General features: G+C 36.0%; 8 protein-coding genes across 15 annotated transcripts in view; 4 read left to right on the top strand and 4 right to left on the bottom strand.

Moving 5' to 3' along the window:
- LOC107266983 (LIM/homeobox protein Lhx1) overlaps window positions 1–3186 on the bottom strand; it is a 13510-nt gene extending 10324 nt beyond the window's left edge. The window contains exon 1 of the mRNA XM_025084013.1: window positions 2788–3186. The gene's annotated coding sequence lies outside the window, so the exon portion shown is untranslated. The remainder of the gene's footprint in view (window positions 1–2787) is intronic.
- Window positions 3187–3333: 147 nt separating this feature from the next.
- On the bottom strand, window positions 3334–4373 carry LOC107266799 (mitochondrial fission process protein 1). The gene is made up of 3 exons (XM_015737669.2): window positions 4198–4373; window positions 3882–4009; window positions 3334–3803 (listed from the first exon to the last, which is right to left on the bottom strand). Exons 1-3 carry the CDS (start codon window positions 4253–4255, stop codon window positions 3504–3506), a joined length of 486 nt encoding a protein of 161 aa, XP_015593155.1. The 5' UTR covers window positions 4256–4373; the 3' UTR covers window positions 3334–3503.
- Window positions 4374–4465: 92 nt separating this feature from the next.
- LOC107266802 (RING finger and transmembrane domain-containing protein 2) lies at window positions 4466–7525 on the top strand. 2 transcript variants are annotated; one of them, XM_015737675.2, is made up of 6 exons: window positions 4466–4599; window positions 4684–4818; window positions 5193–5457; window positions 5538–6230; window positions 6292–6507; window positions 6595–7525. In XM_015737675.2, exons 3-6 carry the CDS (start codon window positions 5200–5202, stop codon window positions 6826–6828), a joined length of 1401 nt encoding a protein of 466 aa, XP_015593161.1. In that variant the 5' UTR covers window positions 4466–4599; window positions 4684–4818; window positions 5193–5199; the 3' UTR covers window positions 6829–7525. The 2 variants fall into 2 exon arrangements, with proteins under 2 accessions (XP_015593161.1, XP_015593160.1); XM_015737674.2 differs by having other exon boundaries at window positions 4503–4818.
- Window positions 7517–9252, bottom strand: LOC107266803 (ADP-ribosylation factor-like protein 6-interacting protein 4). The gene is made up of 2 exons (XM_015737676.2): window positions 7788–9252; window positions 7517–7707 (listed from the first exon to the last, which is right to left on the bottom strand). Exons 1-2 carry the CDS (start codon window positions 8846–8848, stop codon window positions 7581–7583), a joined length of 1188 nt encoding a protein of 395 aa, XP_015593162.1. The 5' UTR covers window positions 8849–9252; the 3' UTR covers window positions 7517–7580.
- Window positions 9253–9447: 195 nt separating this feature from the next.
- On the top strand, window positions 9448–11440 carry LOC107266808 (fructose-bisphosphate aldolase-like). Of its 2 annotated transcripts, none has more exons than XR_003059430.1 (5): window positions 9448–9580; window positions 10004–10216; window positions 10348–10664; window positions 10733–11200; window positions 11299–11439. XR_003059430.1 is itself a non-coding variant. In XM_025084015.1 (5 exons), the coding sequence occupies exons 1-5, from the start codon at window positions 9542–9544 to the stop codon at window positions 11231–11233; spliced, it is 1005 nt and encodes a 334-aa protein (XP_024939783.1). In that variant the 5' UTR covers window positions 9448–9541; the 3' UTR covers window positions 11234–11440. The 2 variants fall into 2 exon arrangements, 1 of the variants encoding a protein (XP_024939783.1); XM_025084015.1 differs by having other exon boundaries at window positions 10733–10955; window positions 11021–11440.
- A 1783-nt stretch (window positions 11441–13223) lies between these two features.
- Window positions 13224–21880, top strand: LOC107266804 (fructose-bisphosphate aldolase). Of its 3 annotated transcripts, none has more exons than XR_001537485.2 (6): window positions 13224–13361; window positions 18130–18340; window positions 18425–18868; window positions 19070–19420; window positions 19803–19957; window positions 20503–21880. XR_001537485.2 is itself a non-coding variant. In XM_015737677.2 (5 exons), the coding sequence occupies exons 2-5, from the start codon at window positions 18134–18136 to the stop codon at window positions 20593–20595; spliced, it is 1095 nt and encodes a 364-aa protein (XP_015593163.1). In that variant the 5' UTR covers window positions 13224–13361; window positions 18130–18133; the 3' UTR covers window positions 20596–21880. The 3 variants fall into 3 exon arrangements, 1 of the variants encoding a protein (XP_015593163.1); XR_001537486.1 differs by lacking the exon at window positions 13224–13361 and adding an exon at window positions 17094–17545; XM_015737677.2 differs by lacking the exon at window positions 19803–19957.
- LOC107266806 (structure-specific endonuclease subunit slx1) lies at window positions 21840–23975 on the top strand. 4 transcript variants are annotated; one of them, XM_025084016.1, is made up of 4 exons: window positions 21840–21991; window positions 22062–22254; window positions 22391–22442; window positions 22641–23975. In XM_025084016.1, exons 2-4 carry the CDS (start codon window positions 22076–22078, stop codon window positions 23208–23210), a joined length of 801 nt encoding a protein of 266 aa, XP_024939784.1. In that variant the 5' UTR covers window positions 21840–21991; window positions 22062–22075; the 3' UTR covers window positions 23211–23975. The 4 variants fall into 4 exon arrangements, with proteins under 4 accessions (XP_024939784.1, XP_015593166.1, XP_015593167.1 ...); XM_015737680.2 differs by having other exon boundaries at window positions 21934–22254; window positions 22641–23091; window positions 23428–23975; XM_015737681.2 differs by having other exon boundaries at window positions 21934–22254; window positions 22641–22890; window positions 23428–23975.
- On the bottom strand, window positions 23719–25137 carry LOC107266810. Its single transcript, XM_015737686.2, has 2 exons — window positions 24853–25137; window positions 23719–24763 (listed from the first exon to the last, which is right to left on the bottom strand). The coding sequence occupies exons 1-2, from the start codon at window positions 24901–24903 to the stop codon at window positions 24530–24532; spliced, it is 285 nt and encodes a 94-aa protein (XP_015593172.1). The 5' UTR covers window positions 24904–25137; the 3' UTR covers window positions 23719–24529.
- Window positions 25138–27038: the final 1901 nt, after the last annotated feature.

The following is a 27038-nucleotide window of genomic DNA, read 5'->3' on the forward strand; positions in this document are numbered from 1 at the left end:
CTTCCGGTGCCCCCGTAGCCCTCCACCTCCCCAGCCGCGGCTGCGGCCGCCCCTATCCCTACACCTTCAGCGGGCCCAGAACCACCAGGAGGCCCACCTTCAACTGGCCCGTAGCGGCCGAACGGTCCCGAGGGCCCCAGTGCACCCACTTTTACTGTATTATCCCAAACTTCCTGTGTAATTTGCACTTCTCACTTTTGACCCAGGTTTATCGTTACACTGATTCTCAACTTGTTCTGATCGCTGCGACTATTTTTTAAGGGGTAGCTACCCCACCTACTCCACAACCTTCGGTCACGTTCCGCACCTTTTTAATTTACTCCCGACCTTCTGATCTTTCCAGGTATAATTTTTTCTAATTTAAAATCGAATAACACACGACACTCGCATTTCGCTTCCCCACGCTGTTGCGTTACTTAATGCCGACGGTACCGGCGAATTCGAGCGTGGACCACTCCCTTATCTTTGGCCTATCTCGCCACTGATTTTATCAAGTGATTACCAATAACACCGTCCTGGAGGGTCCCTGATAAAATTTCAAAATAAAATTCGTACCCGCGTACGGGTTTTATACGTCATTCTGAGCACGTATCGATATCCGTGCTCGCTTTTACCGCGATTTTCGTCATTCTTATTTATATTGCTAGTGGTTTCTTAAAATACGTCGCACAGGTACTTTCATCCAGAGTGTAAGACGTCACCGATCACTAGAGTAACATCTTCAGGGTCTTAGACAGCTTATAAACAACACTATATCCTTATACAGTTTTTAAAAATATTCTCTGTTCGATTAAACACTCCTCCGACACTTATTTCAATGTCAAACTGTTTTCGAACGGTCGTCCACAATTTTTGTATCACAGAAAGAAGAGGTGAGGTCGCCGACGATGGTGAGACCGAGAAATACACGCGACTGGCCGGCTTCTCCGTGGCTGAGAGCAACTCGGAGCAGTCGAGAACGCAGCAATCCCGGAGCACGCTCGCTTCGAGTTCGCCAGCCAACTGGCTGCACCTGCGGATACAGACCCCACTACACTTTGGGCCTACAGGAGTAACCGCCTCACGGTTACTTCTCTTGACTCCGCCCATGGTGCACTACCCTGACTGCTTAACGTTCATTGGACATGATACCAAGGAGAGGGCGTTTCCAACCCTCTATGGAACCAGACATGGCCGCAGAATGGCTGCGGATTTCGAACGGCGCGCAGAACCACCACGGAAGCCGCCACTGCCACCACCGTCGCCACTGTTCCTGGCTGCTCCACGAAATAGGCTCCTCTCTTACGTCTATCTCTCGGCCTATTGATCCCATCCTGTCGAGAGTCGTCGGAATGCCACAGGTTTCAGGATTCTCGCGGGCTGACCGCTTACGACTGCTGATTTTACACAATTGCTAAATAGTACGATGCTCTTGTTTTATTCTTGGACATTTTATGTTTATTTTCAGACGCCCTTATTCGTTCTGGTATAATTTTCAGTCGTCAATTTCGACGTGGTCTGGCATTATTGACATGCTGTAGGAGACTTACGAATTTTTAGGTTGATTTTATTTTAAATTTACTCAAATGGCTTAGCTTCAATTTTTTCAAGGTGTTTCCTTCGTTTATGGATTCATCCAAGTTATTTGACGACTGTTCATGATTTGGGCAGTTTCTATCGTTTGTTTAACCAACTATAGAGACAGGATATTTTGGTTGGAAGGATGAATAGTCTTTAATTGTTTTCTACATGGTTTGAGACTTTCTAAGTGCGCATAAAGTCTTGTTATACTTTAACATTAGACTTTTTTTTTATATGAAAGCACATAAATACTTATTTCGATTATTACCTTTTTCATGTGAATATTTAATCGGCAATAGAAAAAATTCGTTTACCCATACCTATGGACCTACTGGCAAAGTTTCTAAGACACGTGCTTGTTTTTTCTTGGAAAAGTAAATAAAAAGAAAGGAGCATTACCGCACAGTTTGTTCAATTGTAAAATAAATATCGGACCGCCTTTCATCTAACGCTGTTAACCCACGCAAAAATCCTTTCTAGTGACTAAATGATATTGGCAAAAAGTGCCATTTCCTGGCCAAGACAATGTCGGCCGTCAAAGCCCGCCCGAGTGCGAGAGACCATGAGAAATAAAAGATGAGTATGAAAAAACCATAACGAAAAAAAAAAATGAAAATTTAAACAACGGAGGACAAAACGAAACCCCGACTTAAGAGGAACACTGTTTCTCACCGTTGGTGAACCGCAGTGAGGGGCGTGTCTCGTGACTGGACGTGAAAGAGCGATAGACAAGAAAGAAAAAGATAAAGAAAGAAATAAATAGAATAGATTTTCAAAAGAGAGCAGCAAGGACGTGTATAGGCGCGATAGACGCCCGAAGGCGATGGTCGATGGATCGTCCTGTTTCCCGGTAAACACGTGGGGCTCCCGAACCAGCAGACAAGAAAAAACGAACAATATCAACAACAAAAAGTAATGAGAGCCGGTAAAAAAAATAATTAACCCAACCATGAGAACAGGCGAGAGGCGTGTGTCGGTACTTTAGTTTCTTTCCTTTTTCTATGGATCTATTTTTTTATTTACTCATTCTTTATCCACATCGAACTCTATTTACTTAGAAGAATCATTGCAGACCTATTTCTTTCTTTTTACAAAGTATATAGAAATATCTTACAATATGCAATAGATTGCTTGTATTATTAAAATATACAGAAATGTATCAGACAGATTCTGAATATTTATAGCAACTGATATTTTATAAAATTTATCGCATTTACTCTCGTTTACCTCGATTGCTTTAAGGCCGCCATTGCAGCGCACTGTACCATCCTTTAAAGCTTCGCGCACAAGGGTTGTACCGACATTGCTTACTTAGGTTGTTTTCTATCAATAGCAAAACTCAAATCTGGATCACTTGCCAGAATCGTTCCTTGTAGATTGTCATTCTCGCACTGCGTTTGAGATCAACACTACAGTTATCAGAAATGGTTAGGTATCCGCCCAAGCTCCTGACATTAACCAGTTGGGAAGACTTTGCTCGTGTCAGACATGCGTGCAGGAGTTACCTAGATGTTATAATGATTGTTATGTGCGTTTAACACGCAAGTGTACTTAACTTATCGCTGAGGTGACGATGATCTACTGAGTTCACGCTATAGCACCTTATAAAACTTCATTCTGTCTGACTACTTTTTGACTCTCCCCATTAGTGTCCGGTTGAATCTACTTGGCACGCTGTTGTATCGACTGAGCAGATACAGAAGAATTTGTTCTACTTATCGTTTGAAAGTAAAGGCGTACTGAAAAATACAAAGGAAGATATACAATTGTGGATAATCGATAAAGATTTATATTTCTATTAAAGTAGTAAGCACTTTAATATGTATTAAATAACATGTTTATATTTTATATAATTTATAACAATCCAGGAAAATTAAATTGCTTTTTACTTGGGGAGCATTAAGATTGTACTACTTTCATTCAATTTTCTATTGATTTTTACATCAATCGAGCTCCTTGTGGGGATGATATCCAGTCCAGTTTCTGTAAGTGGCATTCATGGCTTTTTCTACACCCACGTCAATAGGATGTATTATAAATGGAATGGAGATTAGGCCAATAATTGTACAGACCCATGGACTTTTACCTATAGGACCTTTTTTGAACGTTTGTGCGTACCGAACTCCAGCACATATCCTATTTATGGTCAGTCCCGGTATTATAACAGAAGCAAAGCCCTGCCAGAGAAGTGTATCTGACACAGATAAAAGCATTCGTTTATTTTTCAACGGTGAAGAGTCTTTCTGAAAGAGAAAATATAACACTTAATAAAGGTTGCTTATTTTTCATTCATTTAAGTAATTATTTAATATCAAATATACCTGATGAACTTTCCACCCCTTGTCTAGAGTGTCAGCCAGAACGTAGCCACTGGATATAATGTAGCTTAGCCATACTATTGACTTTGGTACGATACTCCTGAAGGCCTCACCTACTTCGTTTGCATATCCTATACGTCAAACAGAAATAAATGACGTTTGACACTTTCAAAAAATACACTTTTCAGCACTTCATGGAGTGAATAAGTCTTTAATTTCTAAATCTGTACGTGCACCTCAATGCAAAACGTACCATGAAAATATTTGAAAAGCAATTATATAGTGCTATGACAGGCATTGTCAAGCTGTCTACCATTACCCAGATATCTCACAGAAGTGTGCCGATATAAATCCACTTCACGCTCTTTATTAGCCATCACTGATTGGCCCTTTAAATAATTTTACACAAAAGAATAGCATAACACCCTCTAGGGAGCCTCCTCTATCACATACAGGGGGTCAATATTTTGTTGCAGTCGCACAAATGCATTGGCGGCATTGGCGCGGGTACCAGATTTGTGTTTGAATTTCTTCTAGGGAATTTAAAAGAGTGGTTATTGGTGGTTATACTGTTACATAATCAGCTAAATTCATTACGATAGTTTCCTTGGGGTGGATTTGCATTTGTAGACGTTTCATGTTTATTTATCACTATTTATCATGCAAAGTGTAAACTGTACGGGCGTCCAAAAACGACCAATTAAGACAGGATAAGTTATTTGTAAGAGTATGGCGTGATATATCTTTTTATGTCAAATATATTATAAACATTCGTTTTTACCAATGTCTCGTGAATAATCACCAGGTGTGTTCACATTTTACAAGGCTTCCAAATTTAATATCGAAGCCATCGCTGTTTATCAAATATATCCATGAGTGGAATTATAGTGATTTTATTGAAATATAAAGCGTAATATAATAATCAAGTTATCATTTCGCGGTAAGTACCATTAATATTTTTGGAAATTATATTTAAATGTATAGATATGGACTAATTACAGTCATTTATGTCAATTCACATTTATTACTAAAAATTAACGTAATTTTTTATATATTTATATTTAAACTTTACAATTACATGCCTCAGGATAAATTGAAGAATTAATAAAAAAAAATTTATACTAAAAGTATTTAGTTACCAATATTTTGTACATATTGAAATATATCTATTGCTTTTCTTTATTGAACAATTAGTTTTGTAAATTATTTAGTTATACTTTTGTAATGCATCTTTATTATAAAATTGCAACAGATTTTATTAAGCTCTTCTGATAAACAGCAGTTAAAGTAATAAGAAGGCTAAACTTTAAACAGGTTAGCAATGGCTGATATACCTACCAGAGAAGCTGAAATACCACAAAACATAGGCACACCGCAGCGTATAAGTATAAATACCATGAGACATCCATCTGGATTGCTAATGACACATTCATCACAGCCACTTCAAGCGCCACCAACAACAATTAATATTGGTGGTATAAATTTAACTGGTAGAACTGCAGAGCATTCAAGAAACTTTGCAAACAATATATCCACGGCTATTGAAGAAATAAGACCGTTGCTTGAGCATGCACGAATTGTAAATAAGTTAATAATATATAAATTCTTTATAATTCCCACCATCTTTTTTACTCCATTTTGCATTCTCTTTGTTTATAGAATCCTGGCATCTCTTTAACATCCTGGTTGAATATTCAAAGGCAAGAGCAAAGTATTACACCACAGCAAGGTTCAGATAGTTATGTGATAAATCTTGATAATCAACCATCAACCAGTACAATCAATATTAATCAAGACTCCACTAACGATCATCTTCATTATAATTACCATCACACAACAGCTACAGATAATTTTCTGAACAACATTCGGGAAGCTGCTAATGCAGAAAATCAGAGTAACAACAACAATGCTGATGAAGGACAACCAAGTACGCTTAGGCTCAGTGGAGAAGCACGGGCAATGCTTGAAGTCATTGAGAAATATGTTCCCTTCCTGTTGATGCTACTTAGCAAAGTCATTTACGATCAGCTATCGCGAATATTAAATCTACTAGCTCTTCTCTTTGCTTTCATTTACGTAAATGATTTGTTTAAACGTGAAGTAGCCAAACGACAACACAGAAGTCAGTTGGCACTTCTTCGTATTTTATGCTTCATTGGTTGTTGCATAGTCCTAATATATTTTATGGACGATGACTACATATACAAATTAATACCATATGCAGAACCACATACAGTATGGGAGCTCCTATGGACTGTTGCTATTCGTGACATTATGTTAAAACTCATCACTATAGTGTTCAAAGTAATTCTCAATTGCTTGCCAGCAGGGGTACTGGGATTCCAGAAAAGGGTAAGTCAAATAATTATAACTGAAATATTCCGTAATATGGAAACAATGTTTTTTTTTCAAGGGGAAATATTACCTTATGATAGAAGCAACATCACAGCTGTACCGTTCCTTAGCTCCCATACAGCCATGGCTGTATTACTTGTTTGATTCATATAAAGGACCAGAAAGTGTGATAAGCATATGTTTAACTGTTGTGTATTCTACATCTAAAAGTGGAGATATTGTGTCACGTGCTAAATTGTTCCGTACAGCCGCCTGGAAAATATTTCAAAATGTGGTACGTTTGTGAACAATGTTTCTTAAGGGTTCATTGTTTAATGATATCTTTCCACCTCATATTCCCACTATTTGTAATTTTTTTTAGAAATTAGGAGTTTCTCCATCAAAAGAACAGCTTATGACGTCCGGTGGTGTCTGCGCTATCTGTCTTGAGGAATTTACAATGCCTGTACGTCTTCACTGTAAACACATCTTTTGCGAGGGTTGTGTACTGACGTGGTTAGATAGAGAACGTTCCTGCCCTTTATGCCGTACTCCTATAACAGATGTTCCAATATATAGAGACGGTCATACAACTTATTTTATACAATTGTTTTAAAGGTTCGCCCACCAAGTTATATGGAAAAGAATTTTTACCATTTGTATACGTTCATGCACACACGCATAACTTTTTTCCACATTGCTCACACACAGGATATATCCCTTTTTATTTGATTTTCTTTTTATTACCTTATCGATTTTTCGATGCGTTTACCTTTTTATGTGTAATGAACATTTTATACATGTAAAACCTATTGTATATGTCCTCGTCGCGATTTTTTCACTAGTTCTTAAGGGAACGTGATCAGGGTGTAAAGATTCGATTTCCTTGAAAGTTTAAACAACAGGATAGCAATCTTGTAAAATAATTTGTACATACGTATATAAAGAAAAAAAAGCTGATTTCATAATTGCAAAGAAATTTGGATTTGCAACACTACAGAATCAGCTACGTTGCTATTGCAATGTGTATTCTTATATCTTTGTAATTATGAATTCATGTGTCGTATACGGTCTGTTTGCGTATACATGTATATTTATATGTACATATACATCTATACTTTTCTTTATTATCACATTGCACAATTCGTGCAGTCTTTCTTTTAAAAAAAATATTTGAAATCTATATATGCTAATATGGGGCACATAAAAGCTCTTGAATGGAAATGCGTGTCGGTTTCATAGATGACTGCGGCCAAACTTGTATAAGGTAAAACAAAGTACCAAGATAGACAATAAACTGTCGATTATGAGAACATATTTGTTTACTTTATTACATAGGAAAATAAGCTTATCGGCTTAATCACATGGTTATTTATTCATTTTCAATTGAGTCTGAAAATATTCGCCATCGCCGCGTGTCGCTTGCCGATTGATTTCTTTGTGCCTGTCCCGGCTGACGATCTCCTCCAGGACCTCACCGTCGCCTTTGATTAGTCTGATGATAAAAGAATAGATTTTATACTTGTGCAAGAAGGACTGGAATAATTTAACTAATTTTATTACTAAACAGTTCACCTGTGCCTGCCAGTTTCCTCATCATAGACTCGTCGTACCACACTCTGTCTTTTTTCCCACTCTTCCTTAGTCATCGGTGCCATTGCTCTAGCACGGTCTGGAATATCATGTGGAATGTCCTTTAATAGCCTATCCTCAGAATGTGTAACAACCTTTTTAACGTTTTTAGCCTTTTTCTCTTTGGCTGCAAGCTTCATTTTCTTTTTTAATTTTTTTATCTTGTCTTTCTTCTTCCTTCGCTTTTTCTTAGCTTTCTTTAGTTTCTTTGCTAACTTCTTTCGCTTTTTGCGCAGTTTCTCATCTTCTGAAGTACTACTACTACTGCTACTTGAATTACTACTACTGCTGCTGCTACTACTGACGTCTGTATTGGAGCTGGATGAGGTTGAAGAGGAACGACTTCTTCCTTGTTTCTTTGATTTCTTTGAAATTATATCATTGTCTATAGAAGAACAAGGATGTGAATTTGTAAGAGATCCTCCTTGCACGTTTTTTGATATTGCATTTGTATTTTCATCAGTTGGATCTTTTGGTGTTTTCCTAACATTAATATAATTTTCTCTCGTTTGGCTAGATTTATATGAATAGTCTCTACTCCTGTTACTAGCTCTTGGATCTTGATCTCTATAATTTCTATTCCAGCGATTTCTACCTCTTGACCTTTCAAAATTTTGGGAGTATCTTGAAAAATATGTATTCCTTGTGTATGACTTATCATGGTATCGATTCTGCCATCCATATGGTTTACGATCTGAAAATGTCCTCTTCATATCTGTTCCATTAGTTCGCTCTTTTGATTTTTCCTTCGTCTTTGATCTTGTACCTCTATCCTTTGATGATCTATCATGTGCAGTGTCAGGAGAACTAGAACTACTGGAGGAAGTACTAGAACGTTTGGATTTCTTTCTTTTATCTTTGCTGCATGCATTTCTTCTTTTTACAGAGACATCAGAGTCACTTGAACTGGTAGATGATGTACTTGATTTCCGGAGTTTTTTCTTTTTAGGTGTTTTAATACCACGATCCTTGGACCGTGACTTACGTCTTACACTGTCGTTCATTCTTTATATCAACAATGATTTCTATGAATTAAGATTTCTCTTATCTCCCTTATAGGTTATGAGACAATTACATCGACATATTATATACAATAATATGATTGAAATTTCAATCTTGATTTACTTTATTGGTATCAAAACAGGAACTCTTCAATTTAATTGATTATTGCTAATAGTACATGTAGCAACAACTAACAATATTCACTTTTTCAGTAAACTCAAATAAGATTTTATATAAGTCATTTTGAAATCACATGTTTTTGGAATACTGTTCGAAATTATTTATACGTATAAAAATTACTTATCTTCAGCACGCGTTTAGGTTTAAAAATCACAAGTTTCAAATTAATTCGAACCCGCATGAAGATGTAATCAACCGGTTACTCCCCAAGATGGCAGACAAGACTTTCAAGTCATTACTGGCCCTACTAAAAATATTTCCATTTTCAACAGAATATTTATTTAAGTCATCATCATTTTTACTTAAACCAGAAAATTCATATTGTATTATATTCAATGTAATATGAAAATTACATAACCTTCTAAACAACGCATGTTATTTGTTTTAAACCCTCAAATCATAATGGACATAAAAAAAGATTGAATATTTTTTTTAATGTTTGAAGACTGCAATGTAAAAATTTAGCAAGATTTTATAAGGATAAAAAATCATCAGTAGCATCAATACTAATAAAGATGGCTAGGATGGGCGGAAGATGCCAATGTAAAGAAAAAGTAACGTATCTAGGCACGTTTGGTTACCTTTTCATATATAACTTTATTTATTATTTCTTATGCGATTATTCATAAAATCCATAAATAACAATAGTTATCGAATGAACAAGGTTTGTTCTTTAAGAGACCATGAAGTATCAATGGAAAATTTCTTACCATTGATAAGACTGACCCTGCACTGACCCTATAATAACGAAACTCGCCTAAACTCAATAACAAAGTGTACAATGACCGAACATTACTGATATGAGAGTAACTTGTATTCTACTCTTTATGGTTAAGATTTAAAAAAGTGAAATCACATAAGTTTATCAGGATGTTTAAAGAAAAAATTATTTACAAAGATTTGGACCATATAAGATATCCGTCTACTTGACCCCAGGTCAAGAATTATCAGCATTGCACTTAATCTTCAATTCACAGTCCACAGATGCATTTGTGAGGTATAAAAATTTGGAACCAGCACTTTGTTTGGAATTGAAAAAGATTGTGGAAGCTATGAAATCCCCAGGAAAAGGAATACTCGCTGTCGACGAGTCACCAGCCACTTTAGATAAAAAATTTCAAGAAATGGACATAACAAGTACAGAAAGCATTCGTCGAGATTATCGACAAATGTTATTATCAACTGACAAGGTCCACCTGCTTTCTGTCATATAATAAAAATAATTTCCAGAAGACGATTATGAATCACCAATACAAATCATAATCAGAATACAGCTTATCTTAAATTACATCTGGCTGCATAATTTGTTTTATAAATACAGACTCGCCTGAATAAGTGCATAAGCAGTGTCATTCTGCATCATGAAACTGTATATCAAAAGACATCAGACGATGTAGAATTCATTGAATTTGTTCGACAAAAGAATTTGATTCCTGGTGTCAAAGTCGATAAAGGACTGGTCAATCTCTTTGGAACTGATAATGAAACAACCACACAGGGTTTGGATGAACTACAGGAAAGATGCATCCAATACAAGAAGGATGGTTGCCATTTTACAAAATGGCGATGCACTTTTTCTATTTCTGATTCTCAGCCATCGTATTTAGCAATGTTAACAAATGCCAATGTCCTTGCAAGGTAGCCATTGTTTCTAATGACAGAATAATGCACTGGTCTTTTTCCTCGTACCTATTCGTACATTTCAGGTATGCTAGTATCAGCCAAAGTGCAAGATTGGTACCGATTATTGAGCCTGAAATATTGAATCAAGGAGAACATGGGATAAATCGGTCACGCCAGGTTCACGAAGAGATGCTGTCAATTCTCTTCAGGACACTTAATGAACATCGTGTCTATCTCGAAGGGATTATCCTGAAACCTTCAATGGTCTTGGCAGGACTTGATCATGCAAGATATTGCAAGCCACAAGTAATTTTAAATACATTACTTATAATAAAACAAAATTCAGTATTGCAGAATGATAATTATTGCAGATCATTGCAGAGAGCACAGTATCGGCTCTACAAAGAACTGTACCAGCTGCAGTGCCTATGATTGCATTTCTTAGTGGAGGACAAACGGATGAGGAAACTACGTTGAATTTAAATGCAATTAATCAATATGAAGCAGTAAAACCATGGACTCTCACTTTCTGCTTTGGTCGAGCCCTTCAGGTGTGCTGTATAGAATTTTTCGAATTGACCTAGGGTTTTTTAAATTTTCAGTTGATTTAGGGAGGGAGGGCTAATTATTAGTCCTCTGTTTGATATAGAACGAAGCAATAAAAGTATGGCAGGGTGATTCAGGAATGACTACTGAAGCTCAAGAAATATTTTTGAAACGTGCAGAAATTTCGTCGGCTGCAGCTCAAGGCACATTGCCAGTTGAGGATATAGAAAAATGTTTAAAAAGTACAGAAAACATAATATAACGAGAACATACTACTTTTCAATTTCATCAAGATCTCTCATCGTGAAGCTTTTTAGTGACAGGCACTGATCATTATAAAATACTCTATGACTCAGCTGATTATAAAAAATATTATCAGGTTAACTGAACATCACCTGACAGGTCATCTGAACTCTTATTAAAATCGATTGACAGATAAGGACAAAATCAATTGCCAAAGTTTTTTAGCTATTTTTTTATGCAATACACATCTACGTATCTACGCCGGTCGTATTATAAATAATAATCTTTCTTTTATCTCAATTCAGTGTCATGGAGGCTTGTGAAACTAATCAGTGAACGTAACATAAATTAATTCAGTGTTGATAATACTACGTTGACATATAGTAAAACGTCTTGAATATTGGCCCCCTTGATGATTACAACAATCTTTGAACTATAGTTATTGTTGATTCATTAAAATTGTAAATTGTGACAATCAAAGTTCATTACGTCGAGATAAATTACAAAAATAGAACCATCAATAAACATCATTATACATTATATTTCTTCACTTCAAAAATGTCGTTATGACATACAATTGTTTGACTTATGAAATATCGTAAAAGCTGACAAAAATAAAATCAAAATATCCGGTTTCAATATTTTTAGTCGTAACACGATATACTATTTGGAAAATTAGTCTAGCACTAATGAACATGTCGCCAGTATATATGACATTGAAAATACAATAGTCAGCGATGTTTGGATAATAACGAAATTAGACCTAAGGAGAACGCTACTTAAAATCGGCATTTAAAAGGGAACTTCTAACATCGTCTTTAAAAATATTCCCTAGAAGTGCTTTCACGGAAAACTGTTTAAAAAGCCCAATCAGAAAAACTACGATGCACCTGCAAGTAAACTACTGTCTCTGGAGCTCCAAGATTAGTGTGCAATGAGTTAAACCATTGAGATTCTAATATAACCTTAGCAGTGAAAAGCTCAGTCAATGATCGTGATGAAAGTCAAACAAGGTGCCCTTGATTGACCTCCACAGCGATGGTTCTCAACAAGCGGTTCCCAGGGTATACGTGAGCATCGCGACGAAAGTTTCCGTCAAGGGTTGCGCGTTTACTGGTCGATATGTCGTCATACTCTCCCATTTCGACCAATGAATGGAGTGCCACGCGGTGTAGTTCAGGGGCGTCTCAACGGCGCAATCATCTGAAAAATATTGTACTATTGTAATTTAAAAATTGAAAATTAAATGAATTTAATTCTTAAACCAAAAAAGATATATAATTAACAATATTTCTTAGCGCGTCTCAAACATAGTAATAGATTTAAAAAATCAATTTTAATCTAATGCAACTTTTATAAAAGTGTCAGTTATTTCATGGCATTTCACAATTTCCGTGAAAATTACATTTCACAGTATTCCTATAAAACGTATATCAAACGCTATATACTTATGATAGAAATTAGTCTAAAATTGAACGACTATGGTACCGACAAATGAAGTAAGATAAAAATAAATATGATAAAATACAATAGGAGCATAATTTGTCTATAATTTACTTTAAATAAAATTCTTAAAAAAAATTTATGATAACCAAATTAACGTCTGATATTCAGGACAGTAAGCATCAATGAAGCTAATACTGATTCCAAGTAATCTATAAGACATAATCAATGTATACAGTATCTGGTAATAATTTCTGGGTACTGAGAGACCCTCTTATGTATACGGTACTGTTGAGCTGGGTTTAACGCGATAGCTGGAACCTTGATAAAGGAGTTGAGAGCCACGAAGTAGCCACTCTGTGCGCAGACGCGACTGTATTTTAGACTTCGAGTTGCTCGGTCGTTCAGTCGCTTTCCATCTAGTCAGCGATACATCTGCGCCGGCCGTATTCTCTTCAACACAAATAATTTTCACAGCACGTAAGTTAATCTATCACTTCAATAAACAAATAAGTATGGCGGTGTTTATCATGATTTTTACGTAGAGATGATTGTTTTTCAAATTATCAATACTTCCTGAGGGAGTGTAGTGATCTTGCTCGGATTCTTGAATCGACCTTGACTGACATTTAGTTGACACTCATGCTTCACGAGGAGATACGTATCAGATAGGAATACTTGCACATTTTCATGTATTTTTTTTTCGAATTGGATTCTTGGTGCGGATTTATGGCGTTTTTGGCGGTAAAGTGTCACTTGTTAATTCAACTTTAACTCTGCGGCTCTTTTACTTGATGAAAATGACTGCATTTAAATTTTGGAGTACCTCTGAGATTTCAAAATATAAATATATTCAGTAATTATTAGTTTAATAATTGTAAGTAATAATAAAATGAATATGAATTGCAATAATGGTGGACGGATCAAAGAAAACCAGAGAGTCCGTTACCCTGCTGTCTTTTATACAGCACCCCAATTTCTTTATGAGGTCTACCCTTATTTCAATAGACGAGAACATATTGCAACTGCCAAGGATTCTTTCGTCTCTATTCACTAACGTAGTAGAAGTTTCCAGATACGCTATAGTAAACTTGGAATTCTGTACAACGTCATATTCACATCATTTACTTTAAACAATAAAAGGAAATAGAACGTCATAAACGTTTATCTACTGATTGTGTAAAATTCCATTCAGTTAAGGAGTTCAAAGAGTTATCAGAGAAGAGGATTATGCAAGAATTAACTTGCAACGACGCCAATAAATTCAAGAACGACAGTTTATGTACAATCCTGAAGACATTATATATATAACGACCAGTCGATGGTAGTACACAACATCTATTTTTTGCATCCAAAAATTTCACGCCCATTTCAACATACGTTACGACAAGAATGCCTCCTTGGCGGTTTACCAGTGCCACACCAAGAAAAATCACTTGATAACTTTCCCGTTCGAAACGGAGTCAAACTGCGTTCTGCGTCATTCAAACTGAACAAGCATATACATTTCCAAAGATATAATAAAAAAGAGTTTTAGATAAATATTAACAAATAACACAAGGAAAGAAACAAGAAATTGCTTCAGAAGAGCTGAATACGAGCACATCACACTCGTATAACACAAGCTCCGCGAGTCTACTGACTCTTTCGCCACATGACGCTGACGTCCTACCTTTTAAATATTATGGGAGAACAGTACGCGCATGCGCAATAGGACGAAAGGTTGAACATTATTTCAGTGTATTGACCGTCAGCTGGATAAACTAAACTGACACAAATATACGTAACAGTCTGCAATATTTGTCACAGTCAAAGTTACGTCCCAGATTTTTTTGACATGCATTTTAATATTTGGTAATCAATCTAGAGACGCATATGTATCTACGCGATACGCACGTACTTCATTGACATACAGGGTTAAAGATTTGAACAATATTAAAACTCGCGCATGTGTATTTCTCAGTCTGTTCCTCTGCTTTACTGTACCTGCCAAACATTCAGCGTGTATCGACCCTAAAAAATGCGTAGAATTGTAGTTATTTCTTAACGTAAGGATGCTATAACTTATCAATCTAAAAGATCAATAGTCCCGTTTCTGAGGTATACGTAGTGAAAATAACCTAAATGGCACAATACAAAGATACTTGTTGCGTTAATTTGACGTGATAGATTTCGGCTTTTTAAAAAATTACTCCCACCGTTTTTTTAATCCAGACAGTTGGAATTAATTTTTTTAACTTTTTACAACTATGCTTAAACAATATGGAGCATGAAAATTATAAAATGTATAAATCTCTGATCAAAGCTTGGTTCCATGATGATATTGTTACGTAGCAAATATTTTTGAGAGTGGCATGTAATATTTATTCACGAAAGGAATAGAACTCCTATCTATAAGAAACAGGTCGTACTTCTTTCAAAAGTCGTACATAGTTTAGAATTGATCTTAGCGTTCATATTCTTTTTGAGTTCCTCTTCACACACATCCTACAATGGATTGAATAAGAAGTAGCAGTATTTGCTATATAAAAAGTTCTTTCTGGGGAGTAACTTCTGCTTCACTGCACCACGATATTATTCTGTCTTGCCGTTTTTTTTTTGTGATTTAAAGCCACTTTAACTATACAGCTTCCATTTATGTTAACAATATTTTTCGTCATTGTCTTATAACGGTCTCTAATCAAAATGACACCTTAGAAATCTCTCTGAACTTACGACATTCTATTTTTAGTCTAACATAAGTTGACAGCAGTTTGAGTCACGTGCCAGGCTCATGCACCCTATACAAGTCCTTGACATAAGACGACATTTGTTATTTCGAAGGTTCTATATTGCTTGATTTACCAATCAAATTGGTTCAAGATTTATTGTTACGGCGCCAAACTCAAATGATAAAAAAGTCCATCCGAAAAGATCAACAGTATAAAATTTGAAATGAATTTGAATAGTCAAGGTCGATTCACTTAACAGTTACGTGTTATGCGACTATAGGTATGTTCTGAATATTACTGCCAGTACTGTGACCCTGTGACCAACGCTGTGTCCTTATTCATCCGTACGCATCTAAGAGAGATGTAATTACTTTTATAGTATTGTCAGTAAATTTCGGAATACATCCTATAGTAATTTTTACGCTCAATTGGCAATAATAAAAAATTCAATAGGCATAGCAGTGGCGCAGACAAATACTCGTTGTCACGTCCGTGTCTGTAAACATCGCTGAACCAAAATAAAAATAGAGCACTAAAGGAAAGTGAGGTTAAACGTTTCCTAAACACCTTACTGTTTCATGCATATTGCGTACGTTTTTATGATCGATCGGGACGTAACAGCTGAAACTTTGAAACGAAGACAACCACGAATTATACATAAAAAATTCTCACTGTACTCACTAGCAACTCTCTACAAACAGTCCAAAATGACCTTACTATGTTGACAAATGGTTAAGGCTGAAATTAGTTATGCTCTCTCACGAGTCTCAATATTTTCCTACGTCTAACTTCGTAAATCAAATAATTTCTTTTAAAATTAGTGACGAAGCTCCATTAACGTTCGTACATAGCCAATTTATTGCACAGGTTAATCCAAAAGGTTTCTGAGCCAATAACAAGATATCTAAGTGAAGTTTGAAAAAAAAAATTAATTCTAACATTAATTCCTTCCTTTATCACAGTGTAATATATTGATACCTAACTTTACATGATAAACAAACTAATCACTCGATAGAGTATATATACATGCAACTTATACAGAGCAAGCAATTTGAATGATAAAAATAGGTAAGCTTCCAAGGTGGAGAGCCATGGTAAATACGATAGGGCATAAAAGTCCTGGATTAAAGCAATCATACAGATATGCCGTAATCGAGTAATACTTGCATTCTTATTTGATTAAATTTTCCACACTCAATGAACATCACGTTTCTCTTTGAATCCATTTACATGATAGATACTCATTTCGGTGCTTCCTGTTGGCTATAATTTATCCTAACATCCGGAAGACCAGGAAATGTTATAATCCAAAGTTACGGTACCCAGTGCGCTCGTCCTGACGTTTCAGGTCATCCTAGGGGTGCGCAGACGGTTGATCAGCCAAGCTCAGAACGTCTGCGCGTGCTGCATTGCGGCTAGCCCTCTCCTCGACGTAGCTGAGACCCTCGGTTGTTACGGCACTGCACCAGTTCGGTGCCATCTCTCGCGTTAGGAGGTACTCGCTTCGGCATCATTGAAAAAATGTAGTCGGAACGGGATTCAGGGCCCTGCCATTTTTTATTAATTAGGCGGTGGCTTTGATAATCTCTCTCTCTCTCTCTCTCTTTCTCTTTCTCTTCTTGCCTTTACTTATCGTTAATTCGGTGTATCAGTGTTACTTATGCACAGCTAGTTGCACGCGTTAATTTTTGTATTCTTAATTATTACATATTATCCGTATGTGTTTTATTATACCGCCACTTTAGAACTTTCGCGTTTCCTCCGCGATATAATATAATACTTAAAGCTGAAGTATATTTAAGAAATGCTAGTCATTGCGTGGATACGCTATGATGGCAGAGAATTCTTTGCGCTATAATAAATTATAATTGTTATATAAAATATTAATTACGGATTTGCGGTATTTATGGAGTTCAGTTGTTTTTTCGGAATCTGTTCGTGTGGATGAAACTGGTAAGGTCCAAAAATTTGTATTCTGAATATTTTGAGTTTCTTAGTCGATTGACTCCCGGTTTTACGATACACTGACAAGCGTGGCAAATAAATTTTTGAAAATTGGAAGGGTTCCGCTCAGACAAATGTTACGTATTGTTGTTTGCATCTAGTCAAGACGAATACGTCTCAAAAATATGTTATTTTAAGCCAATGTATAAATTTATAGATTAATACTGTCGATTATTCTAATTGTTAGATTAAAATAAAATTTGATTAATCTGTATGTCTTATAACAGTCATCGGTTATCATGCTGATCAATCGTGAACGTTTAACATTCGTATCCTATTGGTAGATTCAAAGTTACTTTATCAAAATCGTTATTTTTCGAAGCAAACACCGCAAACGCTCATTCCCCATAATATGATAATCATATATATTTTTTTAAGTGGTTAAACTTCCTGTTTTCCACAAAATATCCACATATATAAGTAAGAAAGCAATGCGTATCGTGTGTCAGTACATTTAGCTAATTCTGTCGCAATTCAAACATACTCATTTTTCTTATAAAAGAGGTTAGTAACAGAAGTTGCATTATCCACAGAAAAATGCCAGCTGATACATACACAAAGGCTGAACCCGAGCTTAAGCAGGAGCTGAAGAGGATTGCTGAAGCCATTGTCGCTCCCGGCAAGGGTATTTTGGCTGCTGACGAGTCCACGGGCACCATTGGAAAGCGTCTTCAGAGCATCAACTGCGAAAACACCGAAGATAATCGTCGTGCCTATCGTCAGCTTTTGTTCACCACTGATAAGGTAATAATTCAGGACTTATTAATTTTATGGCAAATCATAGATTATTTTATGTAAGTATTGTCATAATTTTAATATTACTGACAGGACGTCATCAGTCAGCACATCTCCGGCGTGATCCTCTACCACGAGACCCTCTATCAGAAGGCTGATGATGGCACGCCGTTCGTTGAGTTGCTGAGGCAGCGTAACATCATCCCCGGCATCAAGGTCGATCTTGGGGTCGTGCCTCTCTTCGGCACCGATGACGAATGCACCACCCAGGGTCTGGATAACCTCCAAGCTCGTTGCGTCCAGTACAAGAAGGACGGATGTGACTTTGCCAAGTGGAGATGCGTGTTAAAGATTGGCAAAGACAAGCCCAGCAAGCTTGCTATTTTGGAGAACGCCAATGTCCTTGCACGTTACGCTTCCATCTGCCAGAGCGCGAGAATCGTTCCCATCGTCGAGCCTGAGATCCTGCCCGATGGTGATCATGATCTTGCACGTTGCCAACAGGTCACCGAGGAAGTCCTTGCAGCAGTCTACAAGGTAAAATGGGATATTTCATTTCTATTAGTTTGGCTGCTGAATCAGTGTTACGTTCAGGGGACTATTTTATGTTGTAAATTTTAAGAAGATGGCCATTTAAAATGATACTGATCTTATGGTCATATTACATTTCTTTACAAGTACTTTGTGTGAATTTGACAAACTATTTATGAGATAACTAATAATTTATAATTTCAAAAGGCTCTTAGCGACCATAACGTCTACCTCGAGGGAACTCTCCTGAAGCCAAACATGGTAACCCCTGGACAAAGTGCCCCAAAGGCTACTCCTCAGGAAATTGCTGCGGCAACCGTGACAGCTCTGTCCCGTACTGTACCACCAGCAGTAACTGGAGTTACCTTCCTCAGCGGAGGACAATCCGAGGAAGAGGCATCCGTTAACCTGGACGCCATTAACAAGTTCCCTGGAAAGAAACCCTGGGCTCTGACCTTCAGCTACGGACGTGCTCTCCAGGCTTCTACCATCCGTGCATGGGGCGGTAAGCCTGATCAGGTCGCTGCTGGTCAGGCGGAGCTTATCAAGAGAGCCAAGGTATGTCAAATTAGTTTCTATAGCTTCTTTAGTTTCGTGTTGCTTTAGCAATCCTCGTTATTTTTTCTCTAAAATACGCTTAGATATTGCACAGCCGTTAATCAATTAGTTATTTATGATAAAATAATTGTAACTTGCTTTTTCCTATTAGTGCTCACTCTAATACTTATTGCTGTAGTCTGTGTTAATTTTCGTATGCTTTAATGATACTTCATTTTTAATTAATGAATTTTGATTTTATCTAGTGTAACCAGTGTTGTTTTATAATCTTATGGCAGAGTTATAATTTTTAATTATATCTTGTAAGTTCATCCATTAGTGTATTGGATAATTTGTTGTACATAGAAATGCACCATTTTTTCGTTTTGTTTTGATTATTTAGGCAAATGGAGCAGCTTGTCAAGGCAAATACGTCGCTGGCAGCTACTCCAGTGCTGCTGGAAATATTTCAAATTTTGTGAAAACTCACTCCTACTAAAAACTGTTATTTCATTCTCTCCCTCACACTTACTGTATCTGTATCTCCTAATAACTGACGTAAGTAACAAAAAAGTTGGTTGAATACTTTCAAAGAAACGAAAACGCAATATGGAGATCTTACCAATTTTATTGTGAATTATTCAAAATAGTTATCAACATTGAATGACAATGGCTAGGTTTAATGTCATTGTAGTTTATTTAACATGAAATCTGATAGCTAATTTATTTATTGTGCTCTATATGGGTATCTGATCTTGAAAGTCAATCAATGTTTTTATTGCTTCATTTAATATTTTCTGTTGCATGACCACGCTGTAAACTGCTTAATCAAATTTCTTATTAACGTCATTGTTGACATATTATGCATAAACGTACACTATGAACTATTGTATCTCACTTATATTTATGTTATGTTAATGGTCCATTAAGTATTGATAAAATGAAAAAATCATGTTTGCTAAGAACAGGTTTGTAAAATATTATTTATATAATCAATTTGCAGGGAATAAGTAACTACATATATTCACTTAGAGTCAAAATTATCTGATCCACGACCTATTCACATAGTACTTATTTTACATTTTTGTTTTTTCTTTACACAGGCCAACAGCGATGCCGCTCTTGGAAAATATGCAGGTGGCGTCGTGGGAGCTGCAGGCGACGCCGGACTCTTCGTTGCGAACCACGCATACTAAATTTTCAAGATATAAGTCTTTGTTTCTCCTTCCGTGTCACATAATTTTTTCAAGAAATTGAAAAATCCAACGCAAACCTCGGTCGTCATTCACCCAAGATCCATCAATCGTCGTGATAGGAGAAGTGAGAAAACATAATGATAAGGAAGAAACACGTTTTTAATAAGATTTTGAGTGTAAGAATCTACAGAGGGGGATGAGGAAGTATTAGAAGATGAGGAAGAAGAAGAAAAATTAGGGAAACAAAAAAAAGTCAACAGGTGATTGATTTTACATGAAATCCGTTGTTGCAATTTACAACGAGTGGTCTCGATCTTTGCGCGCGAATTAGATCAATCAATCCTGATCATGTGATCTCTTCTAATGTTCCTACTTTATAATCGGAAGGAATTAAGACAAGAGAAGCAAAAGAAGGTTTCTGTGACGAGGAGTGGAGGAGAAATAGAGATTTTTGAAAAAACGACGATTCGTGTGATCGATGAAAATTAATTATTCATCCCTAGATCACATTCAATCGGATCTGATCGTCAACGAATCATCTTGCCAAGATCCTTCGTTTCTTTTGCGATTATCGAAAATCGTTAAACCAGAAATCAATTTTTCCGTAAAATAATAAGAGAATCATGGCAGATAAAAATGAAACGAAAATATCAAAAGTGATAGGAAATTCATTGAATTTTTAATTTCCACACTCGCCACTCTGTTCTACCGGTTGAGAATTGATTGAGCTGGCTACACCATTTAACATAAGTAACTATGGAATATACGTTATGTGGCAATCATCGCGAAACATAAGAATTGGACAGAAATTCGTTGCGTAACGATCACGATAGATTCAGACTGACGAATGGTTCCGTTAATTATTAAAATGATGTGAAAAAGAAAACTCCAATCGTTGTAAGCAGATTAAACGCGAAACTCAAATTGCAACTTATTAATGTGTAAACACTTGCGATTAAATCGGATTAATGTGTATTATGTATATTATATATATATTATTATATATATATTAATATATTATTGTCAATGTCGTTATTGTATTCTACGTGTATAAAACAAATTGAAAAAAAAAACAAAAGTCATATTAAATGTTGTTTGTTAGAGCCGACGAGTCGAAACTACTACGAGGTCATACTATTACATCACACTTATACGATATGTGTATCTTATATAGTTATTAAGTAACGTATTTGAAGATAAAGAAAAAAAGTGTCTCGTACATCGATGTTATATCTAATATTTTCATTGTAATTTAGGTCACCAAATACACTGTGGAGGGTAAAAACTGTGCTTCATTTATTTTAACTGTCCCTTAATCATTTTTAGAGTAAACTTTAATAGCCACATTACTCCAGTAAAAGTCATGTATTAAATTGACATAAAAATATTTTTCATGGTAGGTTATCAAAACATTGTGGCGTTTCTCGTATGCTTTCTCTCCATCCGTTACATTGTACAATTTTAAGAGATGTGAGAAGTCATGGAAGATGTGGATGAGGTGGAGCATTTTTTCGGGGTGTATTTACTATACTGTAAAAATCCAAAATACAAAGGTCGAACGTATATCGGATATACAGTAGACGCGAAACGAAGAATCAAGCAACATAATGCTGGTGCAAAATTCGGCGGAGCCTGGAGAACTAGTAACAAGGGTCCATGGTAATATATAACCTCAAAACCTGTTCGTTTCTGGAGTCCCGTATTCAGTGGAATTTAATTATGACTCACGTAGTCACTTCCTAACGGTGATGCGATGGTGGCGCTCCTCTTACTATTTGAGTTCCCTAAATTGCAGGACTATGGTGCTGATAGTTCATGGATTTCCAAATGATATTTCTGCACTAAAAGTAAGTACAATAAAACATTACCTTCTGTTTGGCAAATCAGGTAAGCGTCCTAGTACCGGACTCTTGTATCAATACTGGGAGCTACACATGTACTAGAGAGATGAAAATATAATTTTCTATGGGTGGTAGGAAATTGGTACAAGGATCTAATACTGGAACGTTTACTTCAGATAATTATTTTTAACGTTATTATTACAGTTCGAGTGGGCCTGGCAGCATTCTGATGTTAGCCGACGTCTTCGCCATGTTCCAAAAAAGAAAAGCAAACAGAAAACATTTGATTATCGAATTTCTGTGTTAAATGAGATGCTGAAGATTGGCCCTTGGTGTCGTTTACCTTTAACAATACGATGGCTGGATTCTGAATTTGCTAATGAATATTCCATGCAAGTGTCACCGCCTTTGCATATGCCTATCAGTTATAGCAAGGTTGTGTCCCGGAAGATCGGTAAGAAAAGTAAAAAAAAGAACGCGCTAGAAAGAAAAGATCTATTGGACGATCTCGAATCGATTTTATGTTCTATTTGTGGAAAATTCGTCGGATCAAATGAGAAATTAACGTGCGTGAAACCTGGTTGTTTTCTCATATCCCACATTGTATGTCTCGCTGAAAAATTTAGCACGGACGATATGATCTTACCAATCGAAGGTACATGTCCGTTATGCAATACAAATATTTTATGGGGAGATTTAATTAGAAAGAAAATAGGCTGTTATACAGACTTGAAAAAATCCAGTACTGATTGCGATAGCAGTGATTACGATTAGTAAGAAATAATTAATTTAAATAGCACAGGATTCTTGACACTTTATTTTACGAGATAAAAATTTTGTACATTTTTTAAATATCCTGCGAACACTACTATTGTAATGTCACAATATATTATGAAATATGTGTATATATATGGTAAAATCATTTAAAATTATATATAAAGTTTGAGCCTTTTTTGCTCGTCAATTAATTGAAACAATTTTATAATTTTAGATATTTTTTAAGACAGTGATTAGAGAGCTGTTCTACGATTGATACTTAATAAACTTGTTATGTGTACTTGATACGCGTTTGGGCGTGGAAAATCATTGGCCGTTAAGAATTCAAGCGTCATTGACGATGAAAGTCCCACCACGATTTGACACAGATACTCCATATTGGTTTTGGCATGCAATTAGTACTCGTCTGAAGAACCGTTAACGGAGTGTTGGTACGTGTTCAAATAGTATATTCAAATCTTATAGAACTAACGGAAAGGCAGTTAACGTGATTGAAAGAAAGTTATTTCCTTATACGCTTTATTTGAGCTCTGACTGGTTTTTACAAAAGAAAAATTCCAAGAACACTTTTGTACAAAGAATGCGTATAATCTCTATGAAAATGAAGACCTCTTTTATGAGATTAGTCTATTTTTTTACGTGCTATAATACAAATATATTAACAATAATTAGTATAAAAGGATTTCATTAATTGTATATCTAGAATAGTTTGATCAGTTGGGCGATTATTAATAGACAAATAAATAAATAAATACAAATAAATATCGACTATAATTATCTACAAAATGAAGGTACCTGTATCAGATCATAATACTTTTAATGTCACATAAAAAATTGTTCATAATCCACAGTGCGATGCAGAAACTATGCATGGGTTTTTAAACTCAATTGTAAATGTCACTTTTGTCCAATTTATATAATTTATACATTTTATCATTGAATGCTAAAAATGTTGTCACAATTACTGCATCGCACATTAGATTATAAGTTTATCAATTTTTAGTACTATTATAAGTGCCGCATGTAATCGTGATGTCGCAAATACGATCATCGCGAATTTTAATTGATAAAAAGGTTGCAGGTTGATAAGCGATTTCGAGCGATTCCGCATCCGCAGATTCAACTAAAGCGACTAGACAAGTTTGACGGAAAAGTCTTTACACATGAAACACTGGTAAAAACAATTGATATAGAAAATCCAAAGCTAAATCACAATTGAAATTTGATTTTTCATTAAATTGGAATCGTCCTAATCGCCAATACGCAACAAACGGCAACTATTAACTGGCAACCTTAAGTCAGTAACGAAGTTGTCCTTAAAAAAGTCCAGGAGCATAATCGTCGTCTCCATAGTCGTCATATTCCTCGGTACCCGGCGGTACAAAAATTCCACCCAGGACACCAGACAAATTTTCACCAAGTCCCATGGCCGATGCCACGCCAAAGACTAATCGCATCACAATAAGTCGTACGAAGTTAACGACGTTAGTCTCTTTGCTCTGTAAAGCAATTTTCTTCGTGTCCTTTCCTTTGCAATCTGCATGATGAATCTATAATAAAATTCAATTTCAATTTTCAATCTTTTGACTCCAATCATTCACTGTCGATTTAAAGCTATTAAAAATATATCTACACTCACCGCCAAGGCCGTCACAATCAGTCCAATAAGCACCAGCCTTAATTTTGACATTTTTTTTTTTTCTTAAAATTTCTCAAGATAAAACACTATTTCAAATATCTTTACTCAAGTTTCTCAGCACTTTATCCTTACTTTGAGTCACGTTTACTCGCTTGTATCACGTTGTTGTTGAGCGAACCAAGCGTGCGCCAAGACTGAACACTTGTCGCGACTTTCGTACTTTACTATGCTCTTCTTCCAGTAAGTCAGTTGGTATGGTTGTACACACCGAATGGGCTTATTGGCTACACGCTAAGCCAGACAGACGAAAGCGACTGGCTTGATCGTAGAACTAAGTTATTCTATGGTAACGGTACACCACGAAAAAAGGCATCCAGGCCAGCTCGTCTTCTCTCATCGCTAGCGATACCATAAGCTTTGCCATTGATAGTGACAGAGCCGAGTGTCATTATGGTGCGATCAAGCAGTAAATCATTGCCACTTTTTAACATAAATGCCAAAAACGAACGAAACGATTTTTTATATATTTTATACATTATTGCTCTCGATTACAACTTTCAAATATTTATAAGGATTGATAAAATCATCTGATTGTTATATAATGTTATACTAAGTATTGATAGTCGATGAATGACCATTCGATATTAAGAACTTTACCCGTACTAGGAAATGTTTCGATTTGTCGCTGACAATCAAAACCGGTCATTACGTTAGTGTATACCTGTAGGTTAGGTATATCCCTATCGGGAGTCTTAATCAATTTTCTAAAGGGGGTTTAAAAATCTTCATCTGGCCCAGAATCTATGGTAACATCTGTGTTATTTATGGGGGTACGTATCTTCTTCGTGACGATTTTACGTGACGCTGACTCACTGACCTTCGACTTCTGTATAACATTTCCAGGAGCATCGACTGGGATCTATTATCATCATCAGCAGCGTTGATGCGCCTCTCGTATAAATTTGCAATTACGATTTTACTCGGCAATTACCGTCATTTTCTTATTATAACGGTAGACAAGAGAAACAACTCGGAATTGACAGCTGAAGAATACACGTAAATAGAACGGCGAATAACGTAAAATATTATTGTCTCTTCGTTATTTAAAATAAAGTTAAAAATAATGATTGTACAAGTTAAATAATAAACGATGCTTAATTAACTATGTATTAAGGCTACATTAAATAGTACGGTTAACACGTGCGTAACGTGCATGCGTTCCCTGAACAACTACGTGATTATTAATAGTAAGTTTGATAGCATATTTGTGATAGAAATGATTAATTGTCAAATTATTAGATGCTTGTAAGAATGAATTGACACAGTAATGGCATAATTTTCACACAAGCCTACCGTATCATAGAAACACATTATATCCACTTGATTACAGTCCATTAGAAAGTCACCGGAACACAATGCATCCGTAATTCCATATTCACGATTGGCATTGTGTCCTTAAGACACCATTTCGTAATTCAAATCGCGCATGCGCGCCTCTAAAGTGCAACAATTTCAAATGCAACGCGCATGCGCAAAGCGGAATGAATAGCACGGAGCTCATAAAAGTCAAATGAGCATCCAGCTGTCTTAATTACGTAAACTTAATTAAACGTAATGCGTGCGATAACCTTCACATCATATGAAAATAATGGAGGACTATCATTGATTGATATTCATCATATTGCCTCGTCGTATACGTCATAAACTCTAAAACAGATTTGACGTGCCGATTCAATGGAAATTAAAGAAACCCAAAACTGGCAATGAACGAGCTTCGTTAACGTTCAGTTGAACTGGTCTGTTATATTAAGGAAGCTAACACCATGTGAATCTAACGCATTGGGGACTCAGGAGTGAGATTCTACTCTTTGTGCGTGTACACCTAAGGATGATGAAAGGCAGGATGCGACAGGACCGGACGTGACAGTAGCCGCATATCTGAGCAGTTCCAGAAATCAAGGAAATACCTGGTGCGCGGATGACTGTACACCGGTCGAGTTAATGAACAAGCTTAAATAATAGAAATTATATCTAGCATCCTTTTTAAGTAAGACTTATGTATTTTTTTTAAATATTTGTATATTGCTATTTTATTTCGTTAAAGCGGCAGAATTAGTTTAGTAGGTCTCCGATGACGACGGAATCAATAAGTATATGCAATATATATATATATATATATATATATA

The sequence above is a fragment of the Cephus cinctus genome, unplaced genomic scaffold (genome assembly GCF_000341935.2).
Source record: "Cephus cinctus unplaced genomic scaffold, Ccin1 Ccin1_scaffold0330, whole genome shotgun sequence".
NCBI classification, from domain to species: Eukaryota; Metazoa; Arthropoda; class Insecta; order Hymenoptera; family Cephidae; genus Cephus; species Cephus cinctus.

Excerpts from the sequence above, each read along its gene's own strand:
- LOC107266803 (XM_015737676.2), bottom strand. The coding sequence starts at position 8,848 with ATGAACGACAGTGTAAGACGTAAGTCACGGTCCAAGGATCGTGGTATT. Across the intron at positions 7,708-7,787 it reads GAGGAAACTGGCAGGCACAG|ACTAATCAAAGGCGACGGTG; the intron begins GTGAACTGTTTA and ends TTTTATCATCAG.
- LOC107266802 (XM_015737675.2), top strand. The coding sequence starts at position 5,200 with ATGGCTGATATACCTACCAGAGAAGCTGAAATACCACAAAACATAGGC. Across the intron at positions 6,231-6,291 it reads TACTGGGATTCCAGAAAAGG|GGGAAATATTACCTTATGAT; the intron begins GTAAGTCAAATA and ends TTTTTTTTCAAG. Across the intron at positions 6,508-6,594 it reads GGAAAATATTTCAAAATGTG|AAATTAGGAGTTTCTCCATC; the intron begins GTACGTTTGTGA and ends AATTTTTTTTAG.
- LOC107266804 (XM_015737677.2), top strand. The coding sequence starts at position 18,134 with ATGCCAGCTGATACATACACAAAGGCTGAACCCGAGCTTAAGCAGGAG. Across the intron at positions 18,869-19,069 it reads TCCTTGCAGCAGTCTACAAG|GCTCTTAGCGACCATAACGT; the intron begins GTAAAATGGGAT and ends TAATTTCAAAAG. Across the intron at positions 19,421-20,502 it reads AGCTTATCAAGAGAGCCAAG|GCCAACAGCGATGCCGCTCT; the intron begins GTATGTCAAATT and ends TTCTTTACACAG.
- LOC107266808 (XM_025084015.1), top strand. The coding sequence starts at position 9,542 with ATGGCTAGGATGGGCGGAAGATGCCAATGTAAAGAAAAA. Across the intron at positions 10,665-10,732 it reads AATGCCAATGTCCTTGCAAG|GTATGCTAGTATCAGCCAAA; the intron begins GTAGCCATTGTT and ends CGTACATTTCAG. Across the intron at positions 10,956-11,020 it reads CAAGATATTGCAAGCCACAA|ATCATTGCAGAGAGCACAGT; the intron begins GTAATTTTAAAT and ends TAATTATTGCAG.
- LOC107266799 (XM_015737669.2), bottom strand. The coding sequence starts at position 4,255 with ATGGCTAATAAAGAGCGTGAAGTGGATTTATATCGGCACACTTCTGTG. Across the intron at positions 4,010-4,197 it reads CACTTCTGTGAGATATCTGG|GATATGCAAACGAAGTAGGT; the intron begins GTAATGGTAGAC and ends TTTGACGTATAG. Across the intron at positions 3,804-3,881 it reads AGGGGTGGAAAGTTCATCAG|AAAGACTCTTCACCGTTGAA; the intron begins GTATATTTGATA and ends TTTCTCTTTCAG.
- LOC107266806 (XM_025084016.1), top strand. The coding sequence starts at position 22,076 with ATGGAAGATGTGGATGAGGTGGAGCATTTTTTCGGGGTGTATTTACTA. Across the intron at positions 22,255-22,390 it reads ACTAGTAACAAGGGTCCATG|GACTATGGTGCTGATAGTTC; the intron begins GTAATATATAAC and ends CCTAAATTGCAG. Across the intron at positions 22,443-22,640 it reads ATGATATTTCTGCACTAAAA|TTCGAGTGGGCCTGGCAGCA; the intron begins GTAAGTACAATA and ends TTATTATTACAG.
- LOC107266810 (XM_015737686.2), bottom strand. The coding sequence starts at position 24,903 with ATGTCAAAATTAAGGCTGGTGCTTATTGGACTGATTGTGACGGCCTTG. Across the intron at positions 24,764-24,852 it reads TGATTGTGACGGCCTTGGCG|ATTCATCATGCAGATTGCAA; the intron begins GTGAGTGTAGAT and ends ATTTTATTATAG.